Raw genomic sequence first — 25,588 nt, 5'->3', positions numbered from 1 at the left:
TAGTTTTCTTAATAAGGGTGGTCAAAGGGTGGACCAGATTGCCCAGAGAAACCATGGAGCTCCATTCTTGGAGATAGAGATTCACAATTATACTGAAAAAAGTTTTGGGTGCCTTGATCTAACCTGGGAGTTGGGTCTAATGTCTAAATATTTTCAGCAAGACTTTGGACCTCATTCCTTCTGGAGAAGCCTCCCAGCCTGAGCTGTTCTATCAAGACCTTCATTTTCCATAGTGACACAGAGAGTGTCTTCAAGGGCACACTCAGCAAGTTTGCAGCTGACACCAAGCTGGGTGGTGTAATCTGCAGGAATAAAGGAGAGCCAAAAATATGATCAGAAGTCTGGGGCACTTGTCCTATGAGAAAAGGCTGAGAGAGTTGAGGTTTGTCAGCCTGGGGAAGAGAAAGCTTCAGGGAGACCTTATTGGTAGCCTCTTAGTATTTGAAGGGGGCCTGTAAAAAAGATGCAGGCAAACATTTTAGGAGGGTTTGTGACATCACAAGATTTAACATTTTTAAACATAGAGAGGGCAGATTTAGATTAGAAATTTTTAACAGTGTGACTGGTGGAACACTGGCACCTGTTAGGCAGAGGTGGTGGATGCCCCATCCCTGGAAACATTCAAGGCCAGCTGGGATGGGGCTTTGAGCAACCTGATCCACTTATAGCTGTCCCTGCTCATTGCACAGGGGTTGGACTTGATGACCTTTAAACGTCCTTACCAACCCAAGGAATTCTATGATTCCATTAATCTATGAATCTCTGCTTCTGAAATTACTATAGACTATTCAAAGCTTATTGTTTTCTAGACTTCATATTTATTTTTATTTTCACAAAACAGTCACCTCAACTTCTTACAAAGGTTGAATGACCCTAGATTCTCCCCTGAAGGAATACTACTGTTTCATTTGTTTGTCTCTTCTCAACAAGAGATAGTACTAATCTTCTAATTGTGGAGACTAATGCTGATTTAATGTCATAGCTCAGGAAAAAAATGTGCAGGGTAAAAAGTTTCAAGTTGAAATGATGTGACAAACATTCCAGTTATTCAGGGCAGCATTCTGGGACTTTCTTTTTTGCTAAAATATAGTAATAATGAAACAGCAGCACTGCTAAAATTTGCATATAACTGTAGTTGAGAAAATCCTTTTCCTCATTTCTGCAATTTAGGATGATGTACACAACAAACTATCAAAAGCACATAACAAACGGATGCCTCATATATATGCTACCTTGAAATTGAAATAAAGCTCTTCAGATCCTTACAGGAGGAACTTTTAAAGAACAGATATATGGCACACAGAAATGTTAAGTCAGGATGCCAGATAGAATCTTCAAATTTTTTAATTGAATTTACTCACTTAGCATCTTCTTTCCCATCTTTGAGTTCATGCTCTTCCTGTTGAGTTGTCTTAGCTGGTTCAGTTGATTTTTCAGGTTTTGAAGGCTCAGGTGCTTTTGCAGATTCTGTATCTAGGAAAAAAGTTTTAATTTTAAAAAATGAAATTTAAAATAATTATTATAGTAATACTTTTGAAGGAATCACAGTCTGTCTGACATTATTTCTTCAGTAGATAAGCACTAAAAGACACAACTTCTGGGACCTGACCTCTGAAATGTATCCTGCATAAATCTGTTTCATTGCTAACTGTAACTGCATGTTTATGATAAGTTCACCTTTTAGAATATGTAATTTACTTGTGGTTTTTAAATAGATTCATCAATAACCTGCTCAACAATGGTCAGTTCAGAGCTCTTCTGTATTTATGAGGGACAAGAAGTGACGCAGCAAGGTAGAGGACAGATAGATGTGTCCAGAAATGCCTTAAGAAATGCAGGAAGAAAAGTGAAGTGTAGCTAATTTTCTTATGAATAGAAATGCTAATAAAATTATCTATGCTTCAGTGTTTGTACTGCATCAAAGATGATGCTTTTGCTGCCATGACAGTACGTTTGTCTAGTCTATTTCTTCATTTCTGTTACTGGTAACTTTTTTCAAGTCATCTAAGCAGGAAGTCTGTAGAGTTTGAAGCAAATGGCATGGTCTCTTGCCATTTGAGTGGCCTTAAATGATGCTTTCTTATAATTAGTCCCATGTCTTTTAAACTTTCATGTTGAAAAATAATGTGATAGCTCTCATCAGTCTGACACTTTTCATAATGGAGGAACAAGCTCAGCCTTCACAAATATGATGATAGAGGAAAAACTTGGCAGCAAAACATAGCAACAAATAAATCAGGAGCCTGTGTATGGTATGTGCTATATTTTAAGTTTGAGAACAGCTCAAAGAAAATCAAAATTTGAATATTTTACATGGATAGTATAAAGTTACTTTCCTGATAGTTAAACTCCATATTTAGAGAGTTATTCCTTGAAGAGAAGCAAAAAATTCCAGCACTTGTTGCAGTTTCTGCTCCCTTTTGAATTCATGGTTTGTAGTTTACCAGTTCTCTCTGCCTTGTCTCCACAATCCAAAAAGCCAAGTACTCAATCAAGAGTGACAGCAAAGGTAATCTCAACATTTCTGTAATTACCTCACTTTGGGAATTTTCCTTGTTATAGTAGTTACTCCTAGCTGTATCTGTAGGCTACAATCTGATATGAACAATTAGAGCAGTGAAATGGTGCTGAAAGAATGGCATTGAATTTATATCTGTCAGACATTTGTCTGGCATATCTGGCAGATAAATTTCAAATTAAGTATATTGTGATCCACTGAAATTAATGTCAATAAGCAGCTTGAATAAAGTAGTTTGACTCATGGAGTTATTTTTCTGGTTTGGTTTTATTCTAAAGGAATAAAACCAAACCTGTTATGAGATCCTAAAGGGTTTTGGGATTTTTTTGGGGAGAAAAATAGAGAAAATCAGGGGACAATCAAGAGGGTTTTGTTAGAAGAGCATTCTTCATTGAAACAAAATGCTGGTGTAGTTACACTCTTTAGTGTAACAGGCTCCTGAATAAGAAAATTCATCTTTGGAATGACAACATGTATGAGAAACAAAAAGCACACAGTAAAAATACATGGTGCTTGCACACAAACACTCCCATACAGAGGATAACAACTTCTGAGCTTGATAGATATTCTCAAGGTATTCAGTCTGACGTCTGAACCCACACTGACCATTAAATGCTGATTGCATCCAGACTGAAGGAAAACGTTTCAATCCCACGAATATTCCAGATTTTTACATACAAAGATTAATGAATTTCTAGCAGGGCTTATTTGCATTAATATTAGAATGTCAGGGCCTAGCACCACTAATAGCTGTGTGTCAAATTTTAATTTTTCCTTTCTGTGTGAAATTGAGAGGGCTGCCTGCATAGTCACATATTAAAAAAAAAAATAAACCCATTGCTCTTCTAACTCTTGAATCTAGCTTGTAGTCTTCTAACTCTTGAAACCACGCCCAAAGGAATGTCCTTAATAAGAGTGTGGGCATTTTAAGGAAAAATTAGACTACAACTGTTTTCATTTTAAGGAAAAATTAGACTACAGCTGTTGGTTTCCAGAATAGATAATGATCCAGCAGGTAGGTGGCAGGTTTGCAGGACAGTTTTGCATAACTTTGGTCATGGTAGTGAAATCCTGAGTGAGAAAAAAGGCAGAATCTTACCAAGGCACCAACAATGAATGCAATTTTTGAAAACCTTCAGATCCATGCTGACTCAACAAAATAATGGGTTTGAGTTTTTCTGAATTATTTGCATTCCCATTGTACTGGCATAGAGGTGGATGAAGTTCCCAATGCATTAGTGGTGGGAGTTGAGGAATGAAGCCCACTGATGTTCACACATTCTAAATATTTGGCCTTCCTGTAAGGATAATGTATTTTAAAACTGTATTGGGATAAATATTGCTGGTTCTATTTTAAGATGGAAGGGGAAAGTGACAGCTGTGGAAGTATCACTTTGTGGAAAAAACACTGTTTAATAGAATCCCTCCAAATAAATCTGATTAAATTTATAAACCCACTGAAACCTTATCATACCAGTGATCTGCCTAGGACCTCAAGGAGCAAGGAACAAGATGCAATTTATAAAACCCATTTGTTTACCTCTCTTAGGTAAGTTTTTAGTTATTAAGATATGAATAAATGTCAGCAGCTGGATAGTAGCAGTTTGAGTGCAAAACAGAAAAAGTGCTTTTGCTTTGCTATAGTTCAGGAAGGGAAGAATTTCTTTCCTAGAATTCCCAGCCAGCTCCACTGTCTTGCTCTAGCAGTCTGACCAGTATCACATCTATGCTTCCCCTCCCATCTCTACTGGTTGGATATACATAAATGTAGAACTTGTCATGGCTAGCAGTAACTAACATAAAAAGCAAGAGTTTCCTGAGCTTCTTCTTTTGCCTGCTCAAAAGCACATTTTAGTTCAACTTAATCATCAACTGACATAATCTTATTTAACTTTGAATCCACAATATATAGTTTTATAGGGTGATTCACAAAGCATTGACTCACTTTTATCTTCTTTTTCATCTATGGAAGCAATATTTCCATCAGAACACCCACACATAATGTCTATTTCATATTAATTAAATATATATGGTCAAATACTTCCTTCTACTGTTAACTTCTTTGTAACTTTTACAAAAATATGGTAATTTTAAAACACACTGTTGCTTAAAAACTACTATATGGTTGCATAATGATAGTGTAGTACTAATTATAGTTGAGTTGCTATGTATGTAATACAGTTGTAAATGTTACCACTCATTTCTGATGTTTATTACCAGGATTAGTGTAAGCAATGTTGATTTAAAGAACATTTAATGTTGGTCTTTTTTGTTCCTTCAGTAATGAAAAATAATCCTGCAAATCTGATTGGCCTGAACTATCTTGACCTGGTTTCCAATACTTGGCAGAAACACAGAAGAGAATTAGTCATGGTAGACAAAAAGACAAAGATAAACAAATACTTTAGATTTCTTCTGTTGAATATATATTTGATGGTTACTTGAAAACTTTGTGTAGCTTGATGTTTGTGCTCTGTGCTGGTTTCAGCTGGAGCAGAGTTAATTTTCGCCAGTGGCTGGTGCTGGATCTGGGCTGAACACAGGGCTGATAATACAGAGATGTTTTTGTTATTTCTAGGCAGGGCTTGCACAGGGGTGAGGAGACTGGGGATGCATGGAAGCCTGTGAAAGACATAGATGGAACAGCTGACCCAAACTGACCAAAGAGATATTCCAGGCCATATGATACTTTATATACTAACCATGCTGAGTATATAAACTAGGGGAAAGAAGTAGGAAGGAAGTTGGGAGTGATTGTATCCAACTTCCCGAGTAACTGTTGCACATGACTGGAACCCTGCTTTCCTGGAGATGGCTGTCAATGGGAATTGAATTAATTCCTTGTTTTGCTTTGCCTGTGTGCATGGCTTTTGCCTTTCCTAATAAACTGATAAAGTACCTCAACCCACAAATTTTCTAGCTTTTATCCTTCTGATTCTCTCCCCAGTTCTGCTGGTCAGAGAGTTAGTAAGAGGCTGTGTGGGGCTTGGTTGCTTGCTGGGGTTAAACTGCAATATGCCTGCAGGAAAACATGAATTTAATAAAATTAATTTAATATACTATCAATGGTGCCAATTTTAATGGTTCATGGAAACACTTGAGGGTAGACAGCATTGTTTGAAACAGGAAAAGGTGTATAAAGACATGGTTAGAGTCTGCTAGTAGGAGGCAGAGTGACTAATGTTTGAGTAATCTGTTCTTTTTAGCAGTGACGTATTATCTGCCTTAGAAACATAATTTTAAGCACTTAAAATCAGTGATTTTTTTGACATTTCCTCTTTTTTGCAAAGTGTTAGACATTTCAAAATATGTTAGAAGTCTCAGATTGGCTTTTAAGTGGTATTGCCTGCAACGTAGCATAGAGAGCAGGTTGTCGTGAATAGCTGGAATAAAGACTTGGCATTTGGAGCAATGGAATGGAAACAAGAGAACCTGTCTACAAACTCCATGTAAGGCTTGTGACATAGTTAGTCATTTGCCTGATTGTTCTTGCCTCATGGAGGTGCTCTTGAGCTATACAAAATATCTAAAAATGGCTATAGGGTCCCAAAGATCTCAAGAGAGAATAACAACACAGAAAATCCGTGGATGAAGGAAAGAAAAGAATTCAGGTCTGACATTAGAAAATGCACACCTTTGTAATCTTCTTCTTCTGATATGAAAAATTAGAGCAGTGAAATGGTGCTGCAAGCATGGCATTTCTTGAAGTAACATTTCTTGAACAAATGCTATGTGCAGGGAAAAAAAGTTCAGAAATCAACAGGGGTGAAATAAAAGATCAGTAAGTAGGTCCGTCTTAACCCTCAACTTCAGTGGCTAACAAAAATATTATTTGAGTTTATTTTCTATGAAAGAAAGATTGTGTGAAGAAGTTGAGTTTGTTTTCCTAACATTTAGACATGTCACTCCTGTGAGAAATGAAGATCTGAGAGGAGTTAAAAGACTTCACACCAGCAGAAGTGAATAAAGCTGATTAAACATATTCAAGTCCTTGGTAATCTTTGAAAAAATATTTTATTCTTTATATTATTTTATGGAAATAGTAGCTGCCTGTTTTCCAGTAATGAGTACCAGTGATGAGCATAAAGGATAAGGTGACAAGGAATAAAATTATTTCAAAGTCTCTATGGATTGGCAGGTTCAGTCTATTGGGCTGCAGCTTATAAAATCACGTACTTCATTTGTATTTTTTGAAATAAAAACCCCTTCTTTAAGTCTGGATTTCCTGGTGTTACAGGACAGGTCTTGTCTTGCTGCTTAAGGGCAATTTAAGAGTCAAATTCATAACAAGCCAAACAAAGGTTTTAGCAAGATTTCATGTTTAATTCAATTCACCCTTCTCAGAGTTTTAACTCAGTTGTAGTCCATGCAGAGTTAGTTGGTACCTAATTAACCAGAATTAACCAAGGTTTTGGTACCCTCAATAAATACATCTGCTTTATTTCTATCGACAGGAAGGAAGAGCAACCATATTCTGTATATCAGCTAGTGATCAAGCCTCTCCTCTTGGCTCTGGGACTTATTTATTTGCGATAGCGTCAAATACATGTTGGGAGGGTTTTTTTACCCCCTTTTTAAAAGATTCAACAATTGTAATATAAATATATACTGAAATAAAAGTCCTTCATTCTTCCTGCATGGTTACTGTTTTGTTTAACTCCTAGGTTCATTCCATGATCCATGTGTAGGTCAGTTACATGCTCCATTTTAATTTCTTGGATTCCATAGGGTTTTGCTTTCTTTTCTGCCCGATGGCCTAGAGGCTAGGAAGGCTATGGAACTTCCTCCCACTGCTCTCTAGCCTAGGTTTTACACAGGTAGTTAGGTAGCTCTATGAGAGTGGGAGAGATATGGGTTTGAACCCTCTTATTATGAAAGAGGCAAGGTATAACAGGTAGGCTAATAGATCAGAGGGGACAGCTACCAACAGCTTCTGCTTTTACTTGTCTTCTTAGTGGAAAAGTTCCTCAAGTACCTGAACAGAAGAGGGAGTCTAGAGTGAATTATTGAAGCTCTTTTTGAGCAGCCCCTCCTCTGTGGGGCTGCACTGCTCACCTAGAGATACTTTCCAAGCCTCTAGGCTCTGAATATACTAAATATCACTGAACATTAACTTTTGGGAGATGGTAATCTCCCAAAAGGGAGTAGAAGCACAATTCCAGCATGTATAGAAATACCTGTGGTAGTTTTACTTTAGCTTTCCCACTCAAGTCCTACCAAGAACAAAGCAATGCCAATATGCATTTTAGTAAAAGCTGAATAAATGTGACCGTGACTTTGGAAAACATCTTTGAGACACTTGTTTGTCTACCTTGAGCCAAGAATGACACAAGAACAGATGAGATACCCAAAGCAAGAGGAGAAAAGAAGGGTTTTTAACAAAAGATTCTTTGGTTTTTATAGAGTGATATGATACATTCCACTTGATTGGCTAGTTAATAAAAAACATCTTTCTCACAAACAGTCCTTGAGAAGAACAGAAAAACAAGGTGGGAAAACACCACTTGTAGATTATTTATACTAACAAGTTTATCACATTCCTACAACTCCCTAAAAATCCTCACAAAGCACTGTGAGAAACGATTGCCGTTTCTCTCTCCCTGACCGGCTGGCATCCACACTTGTTGATTTAGTAGAAGATCAAAACCCAAAATATTGGAAACAGTCAAGTTTCTAGTAAGGGAAAAATGTAAAGATGAGGACAGACTTCAGAGAAATACTAAAATGTAGTTGAAAAGAATCAAACTGGAATTATATGTCAGGAGAAGGAAAGAAATTATAAAACAGAATGATAATGCAGTCAGCAGCTAGCAGGTGGAAGCTGGATATGTTCTTCTAAAGAGAGCACCAACAGAGCTATTGAACAGCAGCACATAAAACAAGAGAGGCATTTGTATAGCCAGTCAATTATGGGACATGATAAATATGCAAAGAAATTATAGCAATTGGATTCAATATCACGGAGAACCTGTAATTAGGTGAATCACACCTTGTTAAGTACACAAAAAAATGCAGGGAATAAATAAAAAAAATGAATCCATTATGGAACAAACTGACTAAGCACAGAGAATTAATTACAGAGTGAAGTAATTATGCAAAGAATTAATCATAAAGAAAGTTAGTGAGAGAGAGGGCAACTGAGGAGGCAGAAATAGGGCAATGAGTATCCAACAAAGAAGCCAAAAATACCAGGGGTTCCTGGCTGACCTAAGTGGCCAAGTTTTAATCAAGCAGGCTACAATAGTACCTCCTGTTGGATTCTCATGTGTGCTGGAAACATTGTGCTGCTTTGTGAAATAGTTAGAGAAAGGAAAAAGGTAATGGCTGGTTTTGGTGATGCAAAAAGAAGGGGGTGAAGATAAGCTCTACTCAGTCTGTTGATTTGTATTTAGCACTATGGAATTGCAAACTGATACTATGATTACGGGTTTTTCTGGTCTATTTTATTTTGATTACACCAGAGAAAGTAACAAGAGGCCTTGGAAAGACTTTTCTCTAACACATTTGATGTTCTCCATTTAGCTGATCTGCCTTAACTAATGTTGTTGGAGCTCTGGCTGTACTCCAAATTTGTACATACAGCATAAAATGCTTTCTCTAGTCTCTCATTCTCTGCTTACCCACACAAATTCTTATTTTCTTCTTCCAGAAGATTATCACAAAATTTTGAGTCTGACACAATGTTCACAAAATTTTGCAGAAATTTATCTGGACCCTCCTGTGAACTGCTTTAGATTAGCTTCCATTTTCTGTCCAGAGATAAAGAAGTTCCTTATTTGGCTCAGCTGATAGGGACTTACATTCAGAGTGGTGAAAATCATAAGTTTCTCCTGAGGTGTGGTCCCTGTAAATTTTCTGGCTTGTATAGTCATTGTCTATCTATTTAATTATACTCTTCATGTCTTGTTGCAGCTGTTTGAAAATGAGATTTGAAGTACCTTCCATAAGAATGGTAGATTTAAAAATATTCCCCAAAACACATGGACCCTAACTCTGTTATTAAAATTTCCTGAAGTAACTAATGGTGTAGTTGCTACTATACCACCACTTTTTATTATATTTTAGAAGGAAAAAAAGTAGTTGATTATGCCAAAATATATCTTAATTAGTTATATTTATCTGTAAAATTAGATTAAGTTTTTATGGGAAACAAAAAAAATTTCTGTACTGATACTCGATTCTGTCATGAGGTAGTATCTGTGATTTAGTGTTGCTAAAAAAGCCAAATATCAAATTTGGTTTTTTCCATTGCTGCTACAGTTAATTCAGGTCAGACTTTGTTTTCTCTTAATTTCATGCTACAGCCATTATATAACAAGACAATTGCATTAAATGGACTTTGTTTAAAGTTTCATTACATGAGGAAACAAATTGTGACACTTGCTATGATTACACAAACACAAGTAAGGTTTATGAAAGTTTCCTTATAATCTTTTTCCAGTTGCTTCACTCTTAGTTATTTTTTATCACAGAAAGCTGGAGATTCCTCAGTCTTTGCTTTGCTGCTTCAATGAAATGAACATGAACATGAGCTGCTCTCCTAAAGGAAAAGCATGAGGTGACAGGAAGACTGGACTCTGTTTTTCTCCAGAAGTGGAGGATGGAAAAGGAAAGGGCTGCACCACTCATGCTGTGACGGAGGGAGGAGGGGATATGGCCCAGCAGTGTTTGGTGCTTCACCCATCCTGAGCCTTTATTTTGGTAGCTGGTATAAGCACTCATTCAGGCTCTGGTATGCACAAAACAAGCTTGGCTCCTGGAGGTGGGGGAAGAGGGGGGCAGGATATCCATGGCCAGTGGCCTCTGTCTCCAGAAACCGGCTGCTTAGGCAGAAAATTACCTTGTTTTACTGCCCTGAGTTCTAGGTTCCTGAGTACCAGTCCTGAATAGCTTCTGAACAGGGATGGCAAATATTTATAACAGCATTACTTTTTTAAAAATTATTTTGATGTATTTTATTGGGGTTTTTTTGTTTGTTTGTTTTGTTTTGTTTTGTTTTAAGTTTGTAATGGCTGTTCAGTGAAATATTTGAATGTCAGAAATGTCAGATAGTTAAAAGTCTGTCTTATCTTGTACCTCTTTATTTTCTGGTACCTCTTCTGGTGAGAAGAGTGACTAAAAGAGACATTAAAAATATGGTCTTTTTTGTTTTTTTTTTCTTAAGCCACTAAATACCTTTATTTTAAGATTTTTAAGGAGCCAAATTGCAGTAAGAGCACATAGAGCTTCCTAGACTAGCTGATCAGAAGGGGCAAGCTCATGAAGGCACTATGTGCTTGAAAGCTTGTTCCCGTTTGTTATTGTTGGACGCTGTTCCTATATTTGTAACAAATCATTGGCCTGGGGTCAATGACAATTCAGAGATCTTAATTTCTCCCCCAAAGAAAAAATAAGAGCTCCTGCCAAAGCACTTGGAAAACAACAGTTTCATTTACAATCCTATAGAGAATACATATACTATGTCCCAATAATCTTTGAAAACTCATAAATTACTGACCTTGTTGCTTTGGTTTAGGCTCTGCTTTACTATTGGCCTCTGCTTTCTGTGGTTCGTTTGTTGTTTTATTTTCATCCTTAAAAAAATACACAAGATTAGACACTGTAGATTGTCATTGTTCAGAATGATAAGGGTAGTTTGATGTCTGCAACATTTTTGTAGGAATTTGATTAAGCTGCCACACACTGACCGTTGTTCCTGGGTGTTCTGTGTATTTGCAGATGGATTTGCCAAAGGACTTGTGATGGATGTTGAAATCAAACACTGGAATCTTCACATCCTTGGTGCAAACCCAGCTGCTCAGCTTAGAGTTTGCAGAGTTGTCTTGTTCAGTGCTGTCTCTCACAAGCCAATGTGCATCTCTGAGTTAGTCATGATTCTGCCTGAACCTTCTGTTGGGCTAACACACCTGGCATATTTTGAGCTACCTTAACACAATGACACATCTCAATCTCTACAAAATACTGAGATGGTATCAACTTTCACTGCAAAAAATTAACTTCCTCCCACACTTGCTGACTTAGATCCATTGACCAAATCCTTGTGTACCTATACCTTGACTCATCTCGGTTTTAACAGAGTGGCCTTTGGAGGAAGGAGTGAGATGTGCATGGGGAGTCCTAGGCCTTCACAATACTATGTAACAGCATTGTGTTAATCAAGCCCATCAGCATTTGCTATCCCATGTAGAATGATTTTTCCCTGTGTGCAGCATGATTATTAATAGTGGTGGGTTGTATCAGCATATGGAAAAATTATGTGACATTAACATCTTTCAGATCTTCATGCACTTTTTTTTCTTTTCCTTTCCTAGGTTAGTGACCTTCTTTTTGTTTGTGTTTCTGAGAATAAATTGGTTTGGTTTTTTGTGGGTTTTTTTCCTATGAAAATATTTGTGTTTTCCTGTCTGTTTTTATTCGAAGAATCAGGCACTGAAGTTCTAATATACATATGTATAGAGAACTAATTATAAATTTTATATACATATTTATATGTAAGTATATTAAAATTCCAATCTTTGAGTATGCAAGGTCTGTACACACTCAAGGCTTTTGCATGATATTTTGTTGTAAAAGTTGTTTTCTTTGTTTCAGGCTCCCTCCTAATAGTATAAGTACATAAATTAGTGCATTAATCAGTATAGTAACCATTTACCAGATATTATGTACTTTCTTCTCTTTCTTCTTTACTCTTTAGATGGCATCTCCATGCAGGCAAGAAATGTCTTAATCCCTAATCCATTGATGTGCCTCCATTTTAGCAGAGTTTTGAAGTGTGTAGGCTGATGGTGATACAACCTGAATGTTGTGCTTATGTACGAAATTATTCTCACCAAAAGACTAATCCCTGTCTCCAGTGAAACCTAAATAGATCTGTTTTACTGAAGTACCTTGCCAAGTGAGGTATCAGTCTGCACAGAACTAACCTTTCAACATCCAGGAGCTTTCTTCTTTCAAAACATTATTTTATTGACAGAAGAATACTGAACTATAAAAGCATGAACAATGCCTGTAGATCTGCAGTATATAAAGGTTATTGAACATAGACATTTTTGCCCTTTTTTTGTGGATGACAGTATGGATACGCCAACTTACTTAAAATTAACTTTATAATGGATAGGTTTTGACTGTTTCAATAGGCGTGAATGATTAATAGTCTGAATGATTAATATCAGGCTGATATTGAAGAACCTTTGTCACTTCCATAATTATTTGGTGAAGCCATAAATTGCTGTCATTTTGTCTTGTAAAGTTTTGATTATGTCAAGTTGGAAAAAGCAAAAATGTTTTTTGGAAATTATTAGGAAAAGATAAAGGTTCAAAGGCAATGAGAGAAAAAGTACTTATCATTTTGCTCCTGTTTAAAATGTTTCATTATTAAATAGAAAACAATGAATTAATTTTCATGGTGAAGAAATAGTTTATAAAAATATAGACTGTAGACTAACATGACTTTATTTTTCCAAGAAGATTTACATTATCAAAACCAAGCTGAAAAAAGGATTTCTTTAAAAAGCTACTAAATTACTTTGTCTTTCCAGTGTTTATCAGGAAGCAGGCTGATATATACCTGCATGACATTCTAATATTCAGAAAGGACACACTGACATTTCCTGCCAGAAGGAAACAAGATGCATAAAATATATCATCATATGTAAAGCAGCAGTACCTGTATCTCTAATTCTCCATTTGCAATGTTGATCACGACCTCTCATAAGCCTGTACTATTTCAGGTTATCCCTATTTGGAAAGCAGCTTTCAAAAGGAGAAAAGTGTATTTTCTTCATAAAGAAAAGATGGTAGGGTATAGGAGAATAAAGAAATTTATTTCATTTTTCTAAATAAAGATTGATACCATATTCAGTAACTATATTTGAAATTCTAACCTTTGGTATTTACTTGCATAAATACATTCTAAACAAAAATATACTATTAATGAGTCTGTAATAGACAAGAAAAACCATACCTGGCCTGTTGATGCCTGTGGTGGTGGAGGGGCACCTTCATTCTTGCAATCTGCTATCTCAGGTGCTAATTTTGGTCTAGAAAATACTGATTTTAGTTTTCTAAACATCTTGCCTCTTCAGCTCCCCTGAAGCCTCTATGACTCTTTTACCATGAACAGGTTTATAGCACATGTTTTCTTGCCATCAGTAATCAAGCCAATTAGACAGTTAATCAGGTTTAGGTCTGATTAGTGCCTTAGAGAAATTTCTTGCACAGTCTATTTCAGTGACTTTTTTTGGTCAACATTAGCATTTTTTCTTTTTATCTTGTCGAGTAACTTATTTGTAAGTTATTTTTAGTCTTAACCATTACACCATATACAGTTCCACTTTTCATGCAAGACGTCAGAGGAGAGTGACTTTTTTTTTTCTTTTTAGAATAAACCAGTTTCTAATCTTTTATGTATTGGATATTAAGCATTAAATTTATGTTTAGAGATAAAGTTTTAAGTTGTTATCATATCTGTAGTTTAGCCAGGAAATGAAAATATTTAATTAATAAATAACCAACAATACCATACCTGATGTCTCAAAAGGTTCAATTTCTTTGCAGTCCTGAGCTTATTTTTAAGTGAATGACAATAAAAGGTCTTCTCTTGGGAGTTGTTTTGGCAACTTTATACCTTGTCTCATTCTTCTTATTTGAAAACATGGAAAAAAAAATTTGTCCTTCATTTTCTAATGTGCTTACAGGCAATACAATTTTTGGTGTCTTAGAATTTTGACGAGAATAAGTGTTAGGCGAGTGAATATCCTATAAATTAGTAAAACATAGTTTATAACTGCGACATGGTATTGAGATTCTATAGGCTTTGGGTCATCCTATATAATTCAGGTATGGTTTAGTTTATAGGTAAATTCAGTTTCAAGTATCTCCAATGCCATATAGATTAAGCTCCTGTTGGCAAGGATCTTTACAAATTAATTGTCCCTTTTTATCCTTAATTTCACTTTATGTATTACTAGTCTATACCTTCACTTTGAGCTTTGAATTTGAGCTAACAGCTCACAATTGATTTGTGCTGATCCTCAAGGCTTCAAGAAGTACAGAAACCTACTCCTCTGATTTATCCTTTAAATGACATATTTAGCAATTACATTGAAATATTGAAAATGTCCCTCCTTGGAGTTTATCATCTGGCAAGGATGGTTTTTAATCCTTATTCTAACATAGTAGTAACTGTAAGAATGAACCAACAATGTTTATTAGATTGCAAGTTTTTTCCTTCCAATGAAACTTATGAAGCAAACCTTGTAATAGTTGGCCAGACTTCAGTTTTGTAACTGGGAACCTCCCCCTGGACATGATTAATTCATACTTGTTAGATACAGCAAGATCTCAGAACCTCCCCTTTTTATTTGCCTCTATGACCTGATTTACTTTAAAAGCTATGCAATTCTTGCTAATCTTTCACATTGTTTTTAAAATTAGTGTTTGAGCAAGTAAATTATAAATTAATATCTATAGTGTTTTCACTTATTCATGCAGGTCTGGACAATAGGTAACTTTTCTTCTGGATGTGAATTTTCACATTGCGCCATAGCAGAAGAATCTTAGAAAACAAGATATTTTTTGAAATTTCTTTTGTGAAATTTCAGTGAATTAAATTGACCAATTCAGGTAACTTTAAACAATAGCTGCATCCAAACCATATTTGAATACCGAGCCTTTTTGGGAGTAACCATTTTCTCATAAAAAAAAATATTAATTTCTAAAATCTTTTAGAATGGGTAGTTTTGTTCCTTGTTTATTAAAAATAGTAAAGTTCTGCATAAAAACCATAATGCAATGAAAATATGTAGCATTCATATGTAATCTCTCATAAGAAATATGTATCTCTCACGAATTTCTGCAAAATTATCACCAGTCATCTCTTTTAAAAATGTGAAGCAATATGTTCAAATGCTTTTTGTAAATATAGTGTTTATGCTGGCATATAATTTATATTTTATAATTAAGAGGCCTGAAAAAGGGATGCAGCAGACATTAAAAGGAAAGTGCCATTGGGAATATGTGCATACTATGGACATCCACAGTTAATGAATGTTAGATTTGCTTAGTCTGTGACTAATTAAACAAGTGTTCAAAACCCCTTCATATGATCTGATTTTGTAAAGAATAAGCAGATTACAACAAAACTTGTATTTTGATACCAATAGACGTACAAATTCATGTCTGACCCCAGTAAAATGACTGATCTGCTTCAATGTATCCATTTTTTTCTATGTGCAATGGCCGTTTAGGTATTTTTACCACGTTTTGAACATACTAAAAGCACATCAGTGAATTGAGCACTGTGATGCACTGTTAAGTAAGAAGATTAAGAATGCAGCAGAAAAGAAGATAGACTGTGTGCAGTTAGCTTCTTAGCTACATTGGCTTTGGCCAGGGCTTACTAGGTGCTGTATTTATGGTAAACCCCAGAGGGTACAGAGATTTCAAGCCTCCCTCATGTATTCTTTAGCTATAGGATGACTACATCCTATATCTATTATTGATTTACCTCCTATCCCTTTTTTTTTTTCTTCAAGGACATATTTGTTTTCCAGTAAAAAATGTGACATATGCATTGTCTTTTCAAACTTTTGATAAGATTCTTATTCAAAGGATTTTATTTTCAGTCTTAAAGAGAGCAGTACTTAAATCATAAGAATATACAAAAGAAAACGTGACTTCTTTTTCTGAATAATTAGGAGAGCTGGTAATTGGAAGAGATTCCTTTTTTTCAGGACTATTTCTTGAGGTGGTTTGGTTTGGTTATTATTGGTCTTTTCTTGCCTGGAACTTGTAATAAAATGTTTGAAAGCACCGTGAGCACAGATTTAACTCCCAGTGTAGTTAATAGGCATAGATTGAATTCCAAGGACTGATTTTCATTCCTCCAAAGGTAGTGTCATTTGCTCCATTTGTTTGAATGTACAGATCAATAGATATCACTTGGAATCTTTATTTTGTATTAAGTCATGTGTAACATTTTAATAAGACCAATGCCTGGGTTTCACTTCTGCTCAGGTATTCTTTAGATGCAAAATGTAGTGTGTAGATGTTTTTTGTAGGTATCTTTCTTCAGTTTATCTTTGTGATTTAAGGATATTGACAGCTAAGAGTAGCACATCTTTCTTTAGAGCTCTGTAATAATAGACAAAAGCTGAATCTCGGACTTTTCATAATTTTTGTTTCTTCAGAGTGAAATATTTGAAAATTTTCACTATTTCTGTGAGTTATTGAAAATTATAACAGTAATTTATCTGTCTTCCTTAATGCTGGGGTTTTGTTAAAAGACTTTTTTTATTTTTTCCTCAGATTAAAATTTTTTTTGGAGTTCAGATTGTTCATAGCTACTGATTGTCTTCTTTTTCAAACAGAGGTGATAATATCTTCTAACTAACTCTACCTTAATAAAGAAAATGAATTCATGCTTTCAAGGGAAATCTATTTCCTTAGGAATATTATCACAGTCATGGCCAGATGTATGCATTACAACTTTGGTATTCAGTGAGGTATTTAAAGAAATTACAAAGATTTCTTACAGGATGATTCCTTCACCATTTTAATATATTTTGCACTGATTCATAAGGCTTTTCATATGTTGCAGTTTATATGCTGCCACAAATCTTCTGAATCCTAAATTTGAGGCAATAATAAGTCTTATGGTCTGGAGGAATCTGAAAATTTGTAATAATCTTGATTGTTTGGACTTCAATGAATGCAGACTTTCCTTTTAAATTCATTTTTTTTTTTAATTCTGATAATAGGATTTATTCAGCTTACAGCAAAGAAGAGATCGAAACACTTCGGCAATATCTGAAAATAATCTGAAAAGAGATAAAATGTTGTTATTTCCTATTCCTTTTCACAGTCCTCTATATAAAATTACTTAGTAGAGTTGAGAGCCATATCCTAAAGGCTCATTTTCTAGAGTATGCAGCAGATCCTGGCTAGCTTCGAGTATGATCATGGAATCATGCTGTAATGTGATGTGTGGGTTGTAGGAGGTGACAAAATGGACTGTCAGCCTGCCAAAATTATAATGGCTGATGCCACTTTTTGCTAGTGACCTCTTTTGATGAAAGTGACACGTGAGTTAAAGGAGTGGGATTTCAGACAGAAGAAAAATGCAAACCTCTTTATGTTTAGTTATGACATTCATCTGCAGGCATAATAAAAGCTGAGGAAAGGTTCTTGTCTCCTAGTAGAAGGTACACTTTCCCTAGCATGTCTGGCTTTTTTTCTTATTTTTTTTTCCTGTCTTTTTTGGCATCTCTTTTTCCTCAGAGCAAAAACAAAAAAACCCAGGCGCCATAAATAGATGTTTATGTCTGTATTTCTTACATGTCCTTATGGGCAGGATTTCTTTAGTAACATCATTGTCACTGCCTAAAATGTGACTCATCACATGAGAAAGCTTTATCTGCTAAGCTAGAGCTCAAAAGTGTCTCACTTAAATGAGTATTCAAAATTAGTCTCTGAACCTAAAGCCAAAAAGGAACAGACCCTCCAGAAAGGTAGCTGCAAAAACTACATGGAGGATTCTCAGCCTGGGCTACATCACTGAAAGAATGAGGAGTCCTGCAGACCCTCCACGAAGACCACATAATCTCAAACCAGCAAGTTAGGGTCTCCTCAAGTACCTTCATGGGTACACAGTACTTGTTTGGGATGTGAGAGAGGTCACTCTCATGTCAGAAGCAAACAAAACCTAAAATAGAGTGGTCTCATGCCATATTCAGCCATTTAGTAACCTTATTCTGCTGGGGTCACAGTCACCTTTCTTTTCCTATTTTTCATCTCTATGAAGAACAATGGATTGCTATAAAAGGAAATAAATTCTCTATCACAACATTTAGATGGGAAATTGCCTGTATGTGGTCTGCTGGATATTTCCCAGGGGAAACCCTCTGTGTGTAAGGCACTTCAAGGGAAACTGAAGTAGTTCAAAATACGAAGTTCAAGAGCTAGAGTTTTTAAAAATATGCTTATGCTGGTTTAAAACCCAGTGGGAACTTCAGACCCACCCAAGCTGTCCCCCTTTCTTCCCATCCAATAGTGGATGAAACACTATGAGAGAGTAGAACATGGAATCACAATTTGCTTATAATTTGCAATAACCACAACAACATGAATAAAAGTGTACACAAGAGAGTGTTTTACCGACAAAAGGGTGTTTACCACGGAACAAACAAAAATGCCTGCTGAAGACAGTGCCTGGTGTGGTTTTCCCAAAGGAAAATGAAGACTGGCCTCTGCTGAAACCATGCCATGATGTTATAGGTAAAGAATTAAACAGTGTTAGAAACTGTACAAGAAACCATTGTCTAACAACAACAATGTGAGATGAGTTCAAACATCATTCTGTACTGCTAAATTTTTTTGGTGAATACACAGTGCACCTGTTTACCATAGGGAAGTTGGCAAGGGCTCCTTTGCTGAATGTCTTCAGTTGGAAGCTCAGGAGGAAAGCAGGGAGGGGAGAAAAGCTTTTCTTTGAAAGGTCTGACTCCTGGACTCAAGCCAGCATTTCAGTGTGGAGCTGCATGGACTGCCTTTGCACCAAATTTAAAAACTTTTACTTAAAACTACTGGACAAGTAGTTTTTTTCTGCTGAAGGGTACTTACATCAAGAGCTAGAAAACTGAGTCACTTTGGTAAAATTATTTCCCCTGAAATGCTAGGAAGAGTAGTAAGGTCTCTGAACTGTGCAAGCATACACTAAAATAATAGGCTGTCAAAAATTTCAGAAAAATGTCAAGACTTCAAAAATGTGTTTCTGATGCTTTGTTTTCAAGCCTTATAAAATAGCATTAATCTGGAATGCTTCTTATTGTTAAAAAATTTGATATTGTGATGTTGGTTTCAGAACCACTGCTTTACATGTATTTTATACTCAAAAGAAAAATGCAAGGGTTATTCTCTAGTAACTATATTTATTACTATAAATATATTATAGTAATAAATATTATAAACTATGATTTCACAACAGTCTAGTCGGTTATCATTTACTTATTTAACAACTGATCATTGCTTCTCTTATGTAAATCGTGCTTCTTTTATCCATGGATAACAAGGATGGTAGAGTGGTAGAAAAGAATTTAATTCCCTTAAGTAAAACTCTGACAAAATATTGGGTGAGTTTGTCTTTCACATGTGTGAGTGCATCAGGAAAAGGAAACTTCATTGTACATGAGAAGAAGAGATATTCTTGACACCTGGATCTCAAATTTTGATAAGATTTAAGTCTAAATCCTTCATTTTGAAATTCAGAACCATCTAATATGAGGTGAAAATGAGCCCCCATTAAAAAAAGGTATTTTTTCTTTAAAAAAAATCACAACATAAAATCAAAAATCCACAGCCAACAAACCGACCAACAGAACACAAAAAACAAATCAAACCAATGAAATAAGAAATAATTTTGCTCAGAATAATTGCAGTACATAATCTCATTCTTGATGCCAGGTTTCTGTCCAATATCATCTCAACATTTTGCAATTATATTCTCTTATAGGAGTAAAGTGGGGGTGGGGAGAAGAGAGAAAGAAATAGTTTCTTACACTGAAAAATATATGAAGGTGATCAGGATAGAATTGTAATTTCATGTTCAATATCTGAGGGCTTTTGAAAATTCCTTTTCTAATAAAAATGAGAGTTTTAAGAAACAGAAGCAAATTTGATAACTTAAGTGATGTAGTCCCCCTATTTTTTTTTTCTTAAGACTACTTCTCAATTACTTTAGTTATAAGAGCTCGACATACTTTCTTGAAGAGGGACTATGGAGATGATGATATGGCTTGATTTAGATGAAAAAGGACCCAGAGGTGCAAGACAGGTACCTGTGGTGAAGAGCAGAAATAAGTGTGGGGGAAAAACATCTGTGGCCACTGTATTGTCTTGCAAGCAAATGATCACTGTGGGGAGGGGAGGAATAGAGCGTTATACACTTAGGGTCTTTCATGCCAGCAATATTAATACTTGTGTATGTTAACACTTCTATCTGAGGGAAATGGAAATAGAAACTTGGTTATAAATTGCATCTCTTCTGGAAAGATGAAATTCATCATGCTATCAAAAGAAGAAAAACTCTCAGAAGTGTGTAATGTATTCCTCTAAAAGCATCATATTTTCTATGTACCCTCAGAGCATCCTATTCCCTCTGCAGTTGTGCTAAGCCTTCTGTTTCTGCTAACATAAATATTTAAAGCATGCCACCAGCACAAGCTACCTCATCTAGTCAACAACATGGTAACAAACTGCAAACTGAGTACTGCAAAAACAGTGCCTTAGCAGAGAAAGAACCCTAGCACCTTAAACATGGAGGTAGTTTGGTACAATTGATTAAGCATTGAACTGGGACTTAGCTCAGTTTCAGTCAGTCCATCAAATATTTGCATTTTTCCTGTGTGTACTTTCCTCTCCTTAAAAGTAATTACTGTCTGAGGAGGCTTTCCCTGTCATGAAGAGATCAAGACTAATGCATATTTTTTAAAATTCTGGCCCTTTTTTTGTCAACTTCTAGAGTTGTCATGCTTGACAAATAAGTTGTTTGGATGGGGAAACCTCTGGTGGAAGGAATAGGAATTCTAATTTTTAATTCATTGCTAATGGTATTTAACACTCCAGTTTCCTCTAATGAGATAGTGCATTATGAAAGCATTCACATTAGGAAATATTAACTCTTTGTGTAAGTATAGCTTGGCTCAGAAAAGTAGTGTCTAAGATAATTAAACTGTTCCAAGTTCTGTACTGGCTTCTGCTTTCTCTTCTCATCTTTTTTTTGAAAGGGAGAAGTGAGAATATTTTAGTGCAATTATCTTGTGAATTATATCTTAAGCTTAAATCCAGGACTTGTCTTTGGTTTTCACCTCTGACAAAAAGGGATTCATATTCACAATTCCCACTCTTTCATAATACTCGGCTGACCTTTGGTAAAGATGAAAATAAATATCTTCAAAGTCTGCTGTTGAATCAGTATAACTGTTTCTATTATAACACAAAGATCAGAAGGAGAGCCAGAGCAAGTGTTAGCCCTGCACTTCCATCATTTGGGAGGCATAAAGCAGACTGGTAACTTCCCCTGTAAAGATGGGAAATTTGGTATAAATAATTTCATTTCTACTTACTGGATAAAACACAAAAACCTTGTAGGAGTGAAAATCAAATGGAAATATCTTTTAATAAGCCTTGACTCTAGAGTAATCATGACCTGACTGGCCTGCAGTTCAAGAGGGTCTGGTGTTAATGATGAACTTGATTTAGCAACTCATTTGATTTAGTAATAAAAGGCAGAAGAGCAATGACTCCATAAGTAAGCCAGGCTCCATTTCTAGTTTTTCCTGCACCTCTCTTTTGCAAGTATAACATTGATTATACTTCTGGTAAAATGTGATCAGCTCCAAGGGAAGTAGTAGAGGCTAGTGTTGCTAGAGACACTCTCATAATACAGTGAGATAGATTTGAAAAGGTTATTGCATGGCCAAAAAAAAGTCCTTTATTGGCTTGGTTGACCTATTCTATTCACTTTATGTTTGCAGGAAGGGGTTTACTTCTGTTTAGGTAATGCTATGAAGAATACATATTCCCATTTAATAATATATTTTGGGGGCAATGTGAATGAAAAGGTGTTCTTTACTTGGAAATTTTAAATTGATAGATTGTTACTTGCACATCCTCTCCTAATGAAATATAATTCATCAATATTTGACATTTCCATCCCGCAGATAAGAAAATTCTACATCTATTGGGGCCTGCTAACCACAACAATATTTTAAAACTTACCTGATTTCTCTTCATTTTAGTTCATTATCTCTTTAACCTCAATATTCCCACCTCTCCCCAAAAGCATCTTTCATTAGTTTTAAGGTTACCTCTACACAGCTGTCATAATTTAAGGAGAGGGTAGCTTAACTTTCGTTAACTCAATGTGCTGAAGTAAGCTTGCACCCATTTGAAACGCCACTCTGTCTCCTGTGTTCCTGTGTACCACTGGAATGGTTCCTGTGGGAATACAACAGTTGTGAAAGACAGTTACTTGCCCGAGTGATTTTTCTGCTTGCCATCATATATCATAGTTTTTGATTCTGTTCTTCTGGGATATGTGCATATGGGTATATCTAAAAAAGGTGAATTCCTTCACTGAAGTTGTAAATGAAAAAAAAAGTGATGTAATTAGTTTTCTCTTTAAAGTTCACCATGTCCATAAGTCTTTGAAAAACTGTGTCTTAAATGTTATGAGTTACACGTGAATGTTCTTAGACTGCAGTAGTGTGTGCTGGACAGAAACCTAGGTAAAGAGATTCTAAAGGTGATATAGCATGTTTGGTGGTAAAATGCAGCAAAATATTTGCTTTTCTAAGTCACTAGTACTTCTATTTAAGGACAAAAAACTTTTAAAGAACACCTGAAGAATTTAGAGGAATAAAATAGAGCACATCTTTTCTCCCCTTCTGCAGTAGGCTTTGCTAATATATTTGATATCACGTTTAAGATTGTTCTTGGAAAAAATGAAAGTTCTTGCAGTTTAGGCAAATAGATTTATTTAGTATTTAAAAGCTCAATCAGTGCTGTACAAGCTGGAAAGAAGCCATTTCCTTTCTGTTATAGATTTAGCTTGGTTATGGTTCTCACTGCTACAAAACTGCCATTTCTTATTCAGATAAAATATGACTTTTTTTCTCTCCCCAGCCATTAATCAAAAGCACTAGTAAGTTCATGATTAAGCAGTTTATGAAGAGCAGTAAATTTTATCAGGGAGAGAGAAGATTTATATTTCTCTTTAAAATTATAGCTTTTCCAGTTATAAAACAGCAGAGCAATAGTTGCTTTTCCTTCAGATTAAATCCTGGAAAAGTTCTTAGTTATAACTTTCCTGTTTGTTTATAAATTTCTGTTTGGTCTTTAGCAAAGACCTCATATTTTTAAGGGCACCTGACTGATAAGACGGACTAGAAACTGTGAGCTCCAGGGTAGTCCCATTCTTCTACTTCCCTCATGTGTGTGTATAGGAAGAACATGGAGGATGGCATCTACTCATACCTCCAGTTACCCATGTTTTTGCATCCTCAACACCTTTGTATTGTGAGAAACATGTTTCTTCACTAGATTAACAAAACTTCCCCCCTTTTCATCCCCAACTTAGTGTCAACCCAGAAAACCCATGAGTCATGTTATCAGCCATACAGTTATTAATTTTTACTTGCACAGTGATCTGAATTTTCTTTCTTTCTTTCTTTCTTTCTTTCTTTCTTTCTTTCTTTCTTTCTTTCTTTCTTTCTTTCTTTCTTTCTTTCTTTCTTTCTTTCTTTCTTTCTTTCTTTCTTTCTTTCTTTCTTTCTTTCTTTCTTTCTTTCTTTCTTTCTTTCTTTTTCTTTCTTTCTCTCTTTCTTTCTTTTTCTTTCTTTCTCTCTTTCTTTCTTTCTCTCTTTCTCTCTTTCTTTCTTTCTCTCTTTCTTTCTTTCTCTCTTTCTCTCTTTCTTTCTTTCTTTCTTTCTTTCTTTCTTTCTTTCTTTCTTTCTTTCTTTCTTTCTTTCTTTCTTTCTTTCTTTCTTTCTTTCTTTTTTTCTTTCTTTTTCCATTTTGCAAAATGTCTCTTAAATCTTCTGATTTCCCTCTTCAGCTTGTTTAAAATCAATAAACATTATATTCATCTTCAGGTATTTCATGTTGGTTCCTACCATGCCAGTGTCAGAGAATCCTGAGATCCAGGATCACTTTGTTCTGAGACCACTAGACCTGCTCCTCCTGTCAGAGCTCCAATGCGGTGTCCTGCTGAAAAATCACATCAGGCGTTACAGCAGGTGTCCTTCACCAACTTCCTCACCCTAATTTATTTTCTGTCAGAGACAAAGCAGCCTGTACAAGCTGATGGTTGTGCTTTTTTGCATTATCAACTGGTGGTCTATTAGCAAGACCAGCAGCAATTTCTTATAGTAAGTGGAGCTTCTTTCACCACTGATACACAAAGCAAATCACAGTCAGAGCTCTTCAGCTAGGTTTTTGGATAAGAAGTTTGTTGAGACCATGCCAGGGATGACAATGGTCTTGTGGATGGATGTGTTTTTTCCTGATAATTGAGAAAAACTGGTTTGTAGACCATGAATTGAAAAGTCCTGCTATTTAATAATACATACATTGAGCAGTTTTGAAGGTAGTGCTACAGCCCCAGCAAAAGACTGAGTGCATCCTTTCCATGTCAGTAATTTAGAGGGCTCTATTCTTTGATTAAGAGCTAAGTGTTAGACCTCTACAAAGAGGTTTTGCTGCTTACCTCCCTTTTAGGTCAATAAATACTGAATGGCTATTACAGTATAAGGCACACAGAAATACCTTTCATGATTGTAATCCTGAATGCTTAGGGACCAGATCTGCTGAATTTACAACCAAATGCTACAGATTTAGAGCTTCCTGCTGCAGCCTCTACTCTCCTGCTGAGTACTACTTAAAACTCTTCTTCTTGTATTAATTTATTCTAGTATGGAATGTTGCATGAGAAGGCACCTCTTGTGTCTCAAGGTCTTGCTTCCTAATTAAAGTTTATGGGTATGTACTGCAGTCTTCTGGAAATTAATCAAACTTCATCTTAGGCATTAGTAAAACTTTAGGTTTACACTCTCCCATCTCAAGGTTTTTATAAAAAGCTGTGTAGCCTGTGTAGTTAAATTACAGATTTGTCCTGCTATTTTTTACAAATAACCAATCTCTTCTTTCAGCACTGCTCCTCTTTAGAGGTGTTCTCAAGCACAAGTGATGGGAAAGTTGTCAGATAATTGCACCACTGTCAGCTGGACAAGAATGTACTTTTTTCATGTACTCTCAGCTGTCTGTATTTTGATAGACAAAAAGAGGTAAAAAATTCCAAACATTTTTTGTGTGCAAATATGATCCTGGACTCACTGGAGAAACAGCCTGTTTGTTAAGATAATGTAATGTCTTTACAGTTTCTTTTAACACAGACTGAAAATTACATTTTGTGGTTTCTGTATGGAAAAAAGTATTTCATACAAAATATGTAAACATTTCAATATAAATGTTTCTTAAGTTTTTTTTTTTAATCGGAGCAAGCATGTTTTGCTG

At 35.6% G+C, this 25,588-nt stretch overlaps 1 protein-coding gene across 1 annotated transcript in view; it reads right to left on the bottom strand.

The window, feature by feature from the left end:
• Positions 1-13,589, bottom strand: part of CNGB3 (cyclic nucleotide gated channel subunit beta 3) — a 60,898-nt gene extending 47,309 nt beyond the window's left edge. Inside the window, exons 1-3 of the mRNA XM_054646419.2 lie at positions 13,482-13,589; positions 11,016-11,091; positions 1,362-1,473 (exon numbers count right to left, since the gene is read on the bottom strand). Of these exons, the coding sequence (XP_054502394.2) occupies positions 1,362-1,473; positions 11,016-11,091; positions 13,482-13,589 (296 nt within the window). The remainder of the gene's footprint in view (positions 1-1,361; positions 1,474-11,015; positions 11,092-13,481) is intronic.
• Between the last annotated feature and the right edge of the window lie 11,999 nt (positions 13,590-25,588).

Source organism: Agelaius phoeniceus, chromosome 1 (assembly GCF_051311805.1).
Source record: "Agelaius phoeniceus isolate bAgePho1 chromosome 1, bAgePho1.hap1, whole genome shotgun sequence".
Classification (NCBI taxonomy): Eukaryota; Metazoa; Chordata; class Aves; order Passeriformes; family Icteridae; genus Agelaius; species Agelaius phoeniceus.
The sequence above is the reverse complement of the archived record's forward strand: the minus strand, read 5'-3'. Positions and strand labels throughout refer to the sequence as shown.